The following is an 11,431-nucleotide window of genomic DNA, read 5'->3' on the forward strand; positions in this document are numbered from 1 at the left end:
TACACAGTCTGAAGGTTTATCATTTATTCTGTCCTTCTTCCTTGTGTTTTCCTTTCATTCACTCATAAATGACTCATTGGATTAACTTTAAAAATTTTATTGATGGCAGTTTTTCCATCAACTACATTTTTGCTTGCTGAACCAAATCCATATTTATCTGTATGGTGTCATTTTATTGAGTCCGTTTAACACAAATTTTTTTTTTTGTTATACTTTTGATGGGAAATGAATACATACACCAAATCTGAATATCATTTGAATATCAACTTCATAAAATCTAATTAATTTTAACCTATATTTGTTCCTGCATTTAATTAAGTTATGTTAAACTAACTCATAACATTTAAATGACCCCATGAAAAATGAATTGATTTTATCAACTTAATCGTATTTACTTCAAGAGCAGAAACAGATTTTGTTAACAAACATGCATGCATGTCAATAAGGTTGACAAAGATAGAGCAGCTGGTGATTCTAGATCTTGGCCTCAAGATAACTTATGGTTCCATCTGTGAGGACTTTGGCGACAACTAACTCCACTATCTCTTTTAGATGCAGTATTACCGACCATGCTGGTCCGTTCTCTTAGCCTGACGTAGTCCGACTGAATTCTAGTCAGAATATGAGTCTGATACTGCTCCATAGAGCTGTGATTATGGGGCGTGTTTCGAACGAACCAGGAAAAAAATGCCTCTGCACTCAATTGGATAGACCTACAACCAATAAGACCAACGGAGTGCGTGACGTATGTTAAGCGAGGCATAGTTGTTGTCAACAAAAATCAAAGCGTGCAGTTTCACGCCTAGAATAAGAAGATGAGACTTGATCGCGTTTCTCTGTTCCTCTTTTAAAATTAATTTGCTGTCGATATCTTCTAGAACAGACCTAATAGCAGAATCTACTCACCCAAACTCTCCAGCGGCAGCCATTATTGTTGTCACCCAAGCGCGCTTTGGTCACGTGGTTGATTACGTTACTCTTGATCATCTGTCCATCATCGTATAAAGCCCGCCCTGACAATTTGATTGGATCGCCTGACAGTGGGCGATAATACTCGCGCTACTATGGAGCAGAGCCAGACCGAACTTCCCCGACCTCAAACCTTGTGGGCGGGACTAAGTTCGGACTGGCACCCAGGCTACCGTTCTCTGGCAAAATTGCTCCAACAATAAAAATAAAAAAAACTAGGGGAGTGTTCGACTAGTGTTTAGAGCAATGCAGCTCTGAGAAGGTTGCAAGTACCTGGTTCAATCCCCAAAACCTACACTCTTGGTCCCTGAGCAAGACCCTTAACACCACACTGTTCCCAGGCGCCACACAATGGCAGCCCACTGCTCCCTAAGGGGATGGGTTAAAATGCAGAGAATTAATTTATCCTTTGTGTGACAATAAAGGGTTTTACATTTACATAAAAGGAGTAGGACTAATGACAGATTTTTTTTGTGTAGTTTATTCCTGGTAAAAGAAGATAAGATTTTTTTTTAAATAGCTAATGTAATCCTCCACCTCTCTATTGGCAAGAGGGAGAATTCACCCTGGACAGGTCGCCAGTCCATTGCAGGGCAAAACAGAGGCACACAACCATTCACACACACTCACACACCAATTAACCTAACAGCCATGTTTTTGGACTGTGGGAGGAGAGAACCCACGCATGTAGCTTGTAGAAAGACCCAGGGCCGGGAAGTGAACCCGGAACCCTGATGTAATCAATGGTATAAAAATTCTGTTTTAATTTTTGTTCTTTATCAAGGGATTTTAAATTTACTTTATCTTTGTAAAGTATTAGTAAAAAAAGTGAAATACTGGAAAATGATTTAAAATATAATTAAGCAATAAACCAGAATTTATTAGATTAGTAAAATAAAAATCAATATATTATCAATTAGAGCTGCAGATGATTAAGTTATCCTTGTGGACAAATTAATGGAGAAACACTCCGACAGACAATTGTTAAATCTTTCACCAGTTCCCTCAGTTCTCAGACCTGAGCAAAAGAGAAGGAACATTGAAGAAAACAATGTTGCAGAATAATCTTAATCTTAAAATCTTTAGATCCCTTTCTTTATAAACATGTTAAAAGAGATGTGTTTTGTTTATCTACGGGTATTTTAGGGCTGGGTAAAGAAGGACAAAAACTTATTCTAAGGTTTTACAACTTCTTTATTTATAGTAAAAATAAATGTGTAGGATTCTTTGCATTTCATCTAAAATGATTAATGTACCTAAATTGTGTTTGAAGGATAATGGAAATACATTTTCTAACCCTGTTCCCTACATTACAACAGGCAAGAATAAAGAATATCACCATATCTAAGTTTTGTTTTAAGTGCTAAGTTATGAGAAATGTAACTGTGGAGTATTAATATATGTGATCTTTCTTCTAAATATAAATAGTACTTATCGGCATAATGGGGAGGCCACTGGACCATTCAATGGGTCTTCACTTTCAACCTGGTTCTGACTTAGTGTTGCAGCTTTTCTTTAAAAACTCCTTTAAATGTTTAAAGATGGTTCAAATGTGAATCCAGAGGAGGTGTGTTTAAAAGACGAAGTGGAAGTGGGAAACTGATATTGTCAAAATCAGATTTGTCTTGCATTTTTCTCTGTGTCAAGTTACTTGGAATCTGTTCGTCACAATCTGCCTTTTTTTTCTTTTACTCTGATTCCTGGTGAAATGTGAGATTTTTCGCCATTTGCACAAATGACCACATCCAGAAGGCATAGATATGTGGTAGCAACTGGTTAAACCGGGACACTGCGAGTAACTGAGTTTTTGCCTTTTTTTAAGTGAACTTTGGCGTTGTTGGGGAGGGGATGGGTCAGGCTACCATCCCCATTGAGCCACATGCCAAGGGCCATTTAAAGCTTTTGTGCTGGTGGACAGTGGAAGGAAGGTGGCCCAACGGCCCTCGGATGAAAATCTGGGTGGGGTGGAGGTGGAGAGCATGTGAAGGTGGGTGTCAAAGACAGGAGTATCATTAAGGAGGAAAATCAGAAAGCCATCAGACTTGTTTGTGGGGGATGACTGTGTTTCACAACAGGAGGGACAGATTCCAGGAATCCAGGTGTTGGTATTTTATCAGATCAGCAGCAAACTCAAAGCTGGGAATCTTTGCCTCAATTTCCAATTTATACAAGAGTTTCTGAAATAAAGTTAAACCTTTAGATGTGTTTAAAGCTCAACTTTAATTAAATTATCTGTTTTGCTTAAATAACACTTCTAAAATGACATCTAAAAACAATAATCTTATTTGAGGTACAGTGGGGTAGATATAAACCAGGCTATTTCTCTCACTGCACAAAATGGGAAACAGAGGTGAACGTTCTCTTCACTCTGTGGTAACAAGAGGAATACATTTAAGAACTTTAGTATAGCTTTATGTCAGAAAGCTGAGAAAAGGTGAAACTTTTGTAACTTCCAGATTTTCAGAGGTAGTTTCATGGGTTTAAAACTCTGGAACTCCAACATTAATAAAATAGTCAGGGTGTTTGATGTGTCATTAAATAAAAAGGGGCAGGAGAGGAAATAGGTCAATACATCTACTCTATCAGTGTCCCCACGCTTTTCTTTTTCATCCCTCACTTTCCCCGCTCCTCCATTTGAGCCCAGATCAGTCCTGCAAGCTCAGGTCACCTAAAACACACAAAAAGACAAGATCTGAGACATCTGTGGGGGGTTTCTGGCTAAATACTCACCCTCCCCACACACATCCCCACCTCACTGTACTGAACTATTCAGCCCCCCCTCGCTTGGTCTCTAGATGAGAGCTCTGTAGTCCCCCTTTTCTCTCTCCCTCCAACCCAGCCTTAAGTCTGCTATCTCTCCTGCTGTTTTCCTTTTGCATGACAATCATCCTCCCAAGTCCATGGCCCAGGACAATGCTTGTAGGGATGGAGTTTGATGCCTTTTAAGCCATTGACGGGGTCCTTGTGGTCTTAAAGAGGATCTCTAGTCACAAGCACTGATCCTCTGTGTAAACTGATATCAGAAGGCCCAGCAGAGCAGTTTTCTGTTTAAATACTTTGTAAATCTACTCTTTTTTAAAATACCATTACAAATTAAGTCTTTTGAAATATGATTTGGGTTTATATTTTACAATGGAAGTCATCATGCCTAACCTCCGACCTAGTTTCAAGTATTTTCCATCATTAACATGCATGTGACTTCAGCCCTTTTTACCATCGTCTCTTGTCAGCTTACTGTCGTTTCTGAAGCACAGTCCCTAAGCATGATGAATCCACCAACATGTTTCACCATGATGATGGCATGTTCAGTTCTGCAACGTTCCTTTTATCCAACCAGGACCTTTCCTCTCCCACCCCAGAAATAAAAAAATAATCTCACAGTCTGTATCCATCCTGATCACACCAACCCCTCAGTAGAACACAGTGGTGGCACCATCATGCTTTGGAGTGGCCTTTCTTCTGCAAGAAATCAGAAGCTGATAAGAGTTGTGAAGTGGTAAGATCTACATGATTATGAAAAAAAAAAAAACCTAAAGGCTGCATTATTCTTTCTATAGCACAGTAAGGCAATAATGAAGTTGGAATGATGCATTCAGTCTCTCTGATTTTTTTATTTTTTTGTGTGTCTGATTTATCTTGACAGCAAAAACAGCTTTTGATGAGCAAAACTGACTTAAATGGAGTGAATCATTTATTATCACTGTTATCATCACTTTTTCAATTGCACAGCCCTGAAGGACCTTTTGTGCAGACAGAAGGTAGCCGAAAAATGCGGAACTGTGTCCCACATGCGTCAAACAGCTGATCCACTTACTGTCACCAGTAGACATTCCGGGCAGTGTGCTTATTGCACCTGCAGACTCATTGGGGTTCCCAGACCAGTTTTGGACCTTAAGGCCAAAAGGCGCTGGACATCACGTAAAGGACCAGGGTGAAACTGCTGCCTGGTGTTTGTTTCAGAAGAGATTGGGGGGTGGGGGAGCTGGGCGAGAGGTGATCGTTGTGGGGTGGAATCAAAGGGTTGAGACTTATTGTTCTAATGTGAAAAGGAGCTAATGGTCGACCATCGCAACTCGGGATCTGAAATCCACGGGGTGCCCGGGGGCCAAGACGTACAATGGCACCCCCTCTCCTTCCCCGCAGTGCGTCTTCCTGCCGCAATCTGCGGCTGACGACCCGCGCGGGGGGGCGCACCATCTGCAGCGACCATCCAGGCCCAATGAATGAGCATCGATCCATGAGTCCTCACCTGAATGCTCCATCCACCAATTTACCTGTAGCCTTTATTCATTTTAAACAACCGTTAGTAAAAGATTGACAGTTTTTTTCCCTTTTTCTTATTCTTATTTTATTTTTACAGAAACAATAAGTCTAAATTATGCTTTAAAAACTTTTACCCCGCTTTCAAAAATGGAACCAAAAGTGTTTTTGAAGCGATTTTAAGACAAATTAATAAAATAACAATGACTCTTCTAACTTAAAACAAGTTGTCCCAAGCAACATCGGTAAAATATTTTAAATGGCCAAAGTTTTGTTTGGCACAATGTGCCTGAGCTCTACCAAAAGAGACAAATGTCCTCTAACAAAATAAGACCAAGCATTGTTTCTTCCTAATCAAATATGTCCTGGGTAATTATGTTAACATGTTTCCAGATTAGGCTCACAGGTTTATCTTTTTTTAATGGATGAATTCAGAATAAACTGAAGCATTTTTACTCGGATTATAATACCAAAGCCATCTCCTTAAAAAGGCATAATTTAAACAAACAGCTTTATAATTCATGAATGAGAGGAGCTTGTAGTGTTATATGTATTTACATCGGAGGTGACCTGTGTGTATTTAGCATATTTTGCATTGTAAATGCATTTATTTTTCTACTGTTTTCAGCAGCTATGGTTTACATTATTACCAGTTAGATTTGGCTAAATCTGTAATGGTGATCCATAATATAAGCGAAGACACGCCCACTTCTATATGGAAGAATCAATTTTTTTTAACCTTTTTATTTATTAATCCAAAACTTTATTGAAAAGTTGCAAATTACAAAAGGATGACAAAAAATATCACAAGATATAGAACATTATCTCCAAAATTTGTGTTCAATGATGAAGTACAATTAGAACTAACATATAACATACTTTAACTTAAATAAATAACTGAAGAGATTTAAACACACACACACACACAAAAAAAAAACTGAAAAAAAAGGCAAGATATATTACATTTCTCCAAATATTTCCTGAATTACTTTAACAGCGTTTATACATTTTTATTGTTGATTCTTTGGATAAAAGTGAAGTAAATTTTAAAAAATAATTTTCAAACACAGGGAAGAAAGGTCGACCTTTGGAAAAACTTGGTTATGTGTAGCCTATGTGAAAGTTTGCAATAAGAATAATCAAGTTAACCAAGAGTTGCATTTATTAGTATAGTGTAAGATTATATCTTTGGCTTGTAATTTCATTGGTGTGTTGGAATGCGACATGATGTAAACCTCAACTTCTTTCCTGAATATCTGTGGAAGAATCAAGGTCATTCACAAATTTGCCATCAGCTGTGCGTAATTGATTGCGTCAGCCAATGGGAGCAGAGGAAGCTCCCTGAGCTGAGATAAGGAAAACCTGTGGATCCACCTCAAGGGATGATCATTTCAGCTGAGAGCTGGTTGAAGGCATGACTATGATGCGACATTCAGGAAACTGAGGCCTTTTTGAAGATTTTTTTTTGTCATCGCTGGAATTTTAGTTTACTTCAACCCAGATGGGTACTTTTAAACCAACCGGTTTTTAACTTATCTAAATTATTAGGTCTACTGGAGAGTTTATACACTCTTGGGAAGATGACTGACAGATCGCAAACTCCTGAGGTCCAAAGCAGGCCTTATGACTTTAGTCGGTCTGGTGCTTGCAGCAGCCAAGTTTTGGGTCAAGAAGGAAACGTTTCTTTCCAGCTTCCTCACGGGGTTCTGCCTGACCCGAGCCTCTTCTACAGCAAGGCCGCATATGGAGGGATCACACCTGGATCCGCGCAGACGTTTCTCCCGTTTCCACCCGACTACAGGGGATCCGACCTGCAGGCTGGGGACTTTGGGCAGCCAAAGCATTGGTATCCCTTCCCTGCGCCCGAGTACTCCGGGCAGATACCCGGCGTGACTGCGGCCACCCAGCCTACAAACATGAGCCCCCCGATAGCCGAGACTCGGGAGCAAATCAGATTACCCGATATTAAGACGGAGGAGGACACTGGAGAGGGTTATTCTACCGACATGAAGGCTCAGCAGTATCCGACTCTAGCACCTTCCACAGGCATGACCCATGGAGTCTTCTACCCCCCCGGCCTGGAACCCCTCCTTCTGGCCTGGGATCACCCACATTGCCCCAACAGGGAGCAATAATCAAAACCCCTCTGCGTCCTCAGCATCGTCCCCTTCCATGTCCCCCTCACCCCCAAGCAACGGGATTCAGGGAAACTCATTTTTTAGCGTAAACTCAAACCAGGTTCCTGCTGAGCCTCAGGCGCAGAACCCGGCCTCCAACGCACGGAGCAGTGGGTCCTCAAGCGGTGGCTGCAGCGACTCGGAGGAGGTAGGTCAACAGTCATTTTCTTTTCATGTAAATACGCAAAAATATAGGAATGGTTATCTAATCTGAAAATATCCCATCAGGAAATCCTCACCACTGAAGAACTGGAGCAGTTTGCAAAAGAGTTAAAGCACAAACGGATTACTTTGGGTTTTACTCAAGCAGATGTTGGCCTTGCTCTGGGTAACCTTTATGGTAGGTTTCCGTCTTGGCACAATTTATAATTTATTTGATTGCAATTTTTTTTTTAGCCTTTGCGCAAAATCTAATATTTGAAAACTGTTGGTCTATAATGTTTTTGTACATTGTTTGAACAAGTTTCTTCAGAAACTGAAATGCTGCTTGTCTTTTTTTTTTTTTTTCCTCAATGTAGGCAAGATGTTCAGCCAGACAACCATTTGCCGATTTGAGGCTCTGCAGCTGAGCTTCAAGAATATGTGCAAACTGAAACCCCTTCTGCAGAGATGGCTGGATGAGGCAGAAACGTCGGACAATCCTCAGGATGTAAGTGCTGCTTGTAACATCTGCCAACTAGTTTGCAAGAAAACAAAAGCCTGGCCGATGGCTTGATGGAGCTGGGCTTTTCAGGCCTACAGTAGTTAAACTTCCTGCTGAGCAAACATGAATCAAAGCCATCTGCTCCTGTAATGCGCCCCCTAGTGGGGAAAACCCAACTGGTTATCTCATGAACTCAGATTTGTGCTAAATTTGTGATGGCATTTATAGTCTAGTGATGAAGAGTTACTTTTTCTGCCTCACTGTACAGCTCCTCAGATGCCTGGTAATACTTTTATCAGTTTTTTTGGGGGGAAGGGATGCATCTAAAAGTGACTCTCAATGACTGGGCACAGGCATGTAGAGTAACGGTACAATACATTTTTTAATCAACAGTCTCATCACTGGTTTTCCTCAGATGTACAAGATTGAGCGAGTGTTCGTTGAAACCAGGAAGAGAAAACGGAGGACCAGTCTGGAGGGAGCTGTGCGCTCTGCGTTAGAGGCCTACTTTATCAAATGTCCAAAGCCAAACACCCAGGAAATAACCCAGATCTCGGATGATCTGGGCCTAGAAAGAGATGTAAGTGTAGGAAAATAAAAGTCTAATGATCTTTTAAACAAAGGTTTCTGAACTTGGTTGGTTTAATGGTGAACCTTGCTGTGGCAGGTGGTGAGAGTCTGGTTTTGCAATCGAAGGCAGAAGGGAAAGCGTCTCGCCCTACCATTGGATGAAGAGTGTGAAGGCCAGTACTACGAGCAGAGCCATTCACCATTGAACATGGCCCCTTCCCCCATCCAAAGCCAAGCCTACCCATCCTCCGGCTACACCGGAGCACCCCCTCCAACCCTTTACATGCCCCAGCTACACCGACCCGATGTTCTGAAACAGGCCCTCCATCCTGGACTGGTTGGTCACCTGACTGGATAAAGTGGAGGGTAGTCTCCCAACCAGATCCCATCTAAACTCGACCTGAGCATAAAACTGATCCAGTTTCAGTCGACTAGATGAATAAGAATTGGGAGAATCCAGCTATTTGGCTACGAGAAACATGAGTTAAAGGCCTTGATAAAAAAAAAAAAAAAAGTGAATTGTTGATCATTTAAGCCTTAATTCTTTGCAGCTTTTTAAAATGATTTTGTACTTTTCGGTACTGATGAAGTTAGGCTCAGGTTAAACCTTTTAATACTGCAGGGCCAAAGAGTAGGCTTAATTTAAATGTTTGAGTTACCATTTCTGTTATTGTGCAATAATTTTTAAGGAAATGGCAGCTGTTGGTGACACTGGAAACCTATTTTGTCTTTTTTTGCACATATTTGCAATCTTCAGCAGCTGTATGATCGACTGTTTTACACATTAAAAGCTTATATTAACAAGCTTTTAGAAAACTGAAAGTGTTTCACCACTCCTGTATGCCAAGCCTTTTTTTTTCTTATTTTAAAGATTCCTGTCAGTCTTCAAACCTGTAACTATTTTATAACTTGACTTTTGATCAGCATAATGTAAAAGTTAAATGGCAGTTTTTTCCCCCCTTGATTATCTCTGAAGGTGCACACTAGCGTACTTAAGATGTGCACCTTTTTAAATTACAATTTAATGTTCTTGACTTTAACCCTGTACAAGTCTCAGTTGAATCATCGCTAAACAAAAGTGACTTGCTTTGAATCTTATTCCCCTTTGCGTTTTTTTGTCTCCAAGACCTGACATCAGTGCATTTGTAATGTTTGCAATAGCTGTTAGCTTTTAATGTGAAATTACTAAGATTTACAAAGAATTCTAATATATTAAATTGTGGCAGTGAAGAAAATCATCTGAAAACACCCTTTCAATTCAGTTTTTTTTTTTTTTTCCCCCAAACACATTTGCTTAATCATGCTGCTTTTGTTATTTGAACTGTTTGTACATGCAGTTAAATTGTCTGTTTACTTCCAGTAAATCTTTTACAAACATCAAAAACCAGTTGCATGTTTGTTTTTATTTGGAGGTGGCAAATAAGTGGTATCTGTATAGCATCGGGGACAAAATGGTGACCCTTGGTTTGGTGTTTGTACCGGTATATAAATCTTTAATTTAAAGCAATGTGATGCATTTTAGGAAAGAACAGGGGATTCAGACTTGACTCAATTAGTAGTCATACCGAAATTCCTCTGTAGGTGGCTTTTAACAACATGGGTAATATGACAATTTTAGGATTACCCCACAAATGCATAATTCCAATGGTACATTTTATTTGTTCTTGTATTTATGTTGTCTGTGACTGGGCCTACTGTTGATTCCATACAGCAGGAGATCTAACATTTGATGTAGCATACTCTGGTCCCGAGGCCTGCACCATGGAGCAGGATTACTGGGTTAGCAAATAAACTCTAGGCTTGACCCTGACTTTCCTCTGCCATTAAGCTTAATTCATTCTTGACAAGGTAACGCACTCTGAACAGCAAGCCTAGTCATGGGCAGGCTAGCTTTCAGGATTCATCTGTATGCTGGAAAACACTCCGCCATTGAATGCATTGAATACCTGATTTAATTCAGAGCAAAGAACTTTAAACTTAAAAAAGAAAAAAAAAAAAATTAAAAGATTTCAAATACATTTTTCTACCTTTTTTTTTTAATATACAAACCTTTTAGTATTTGTTTCCGCCTCTATAATGTCCTTTTACCCCCTGGCATTAACTGGTTTCTTGTAATAGTTGATTCATGAAGTTAAAAAAATCGGAGCAGAGGAAGAAGATCCTTTGGATCACTGTGACAATATTAGTGATGCAGGTTTTTCTTGCATATACAGGTGCTGGTCATAAAATTAGAATATCATGAAAAAGTAGATTGATTTCAGTAATTCCATTTAAAAAGTGAAACTTGTATATTATATTCATACATTACATACAAACTCATATATTTCAGATGTTTATTTTGTTTAATTTTGATGATTACAAATGACAACAAATGAAAATCTCAAATTCATCATATCAGAAAATTAGAATATTGTGAAAAGGTTCAAAATTGATGGCCCCTGGTGCCACACTCTAATCAGCTAATTAACTCAAACCACCTGCAAAAGCCTTTAAATGGTCTTTCAGTCTAGTTCTATAGGCTACACAATCATGGGGAAGACTGCTGACTTGACAGTTGTCCAAAAGACGACCATCGACACCTTGCACAAGGAGGGCAAGACACAAAAGGTCATCGCTAAAGAGGCTGGCTGTTCACAGAGCTCAGTGTCCAAGCACATTAATAGAGAGGCGAAGGGAAGGAAAAGATGTGGTCGAAAAAAGTGTACAAGCAAGAGAGATAACCGCACCCTGGAGAGGATTGTGAAACAAAACCCATTCAAAAATGTGGGGGAGATTCACAAAGAGTGGACTGCAGCTGGAGTGAGTGCTTCAA

At 39.8% G+C, this 11,431-nt stretch overlaps 1 protein-coding gene across 1 annotated transcript; it reads left to right on the forward strand.

Moving 5' to 3' along the window:
• Positions 1-6,636: 6,636 nt before the first annotated feature.
• pou5f3 (POU domain, class 5, transcription factor 3) lies at positions 6,637-10,091 on the forward strand. Its single transcript, XM_038283663.1, is given in 6 exon segments — positions 6,637-7,297; positions 7,299-7,554; positions 7,635-7,746; positions 7,925-8,055; positions 8,465-8,629; positions 8,717-10,091. Coding segments are annotated over 6 exon segments (1,413 nt in total). The 5' UTR covers positions 6,637-6,809; the 3' UTR covers positions 8,978-10,091.
• The last annotated feature ends 1,340 nt before the right edge of the window (positions 10,092-11,431 follow it).

The sequence above is a fragment of the Cyprinodon tularosa genome, unplaced genomic scaffold, assembly GCF_016077235.1.
Source record: "Cyprinodon tularosa strain WSP-4 unplaced genomic scaffold, ASM1607723v1 ctg196, whole genome shotgun sequence".
NCBI lineage: Eukaryota > Metazoa > Chordata > Actinopteri > Cyprinodontiformes > Cyprinodontidae > Cyprinodon > Cyprinodon tularosa.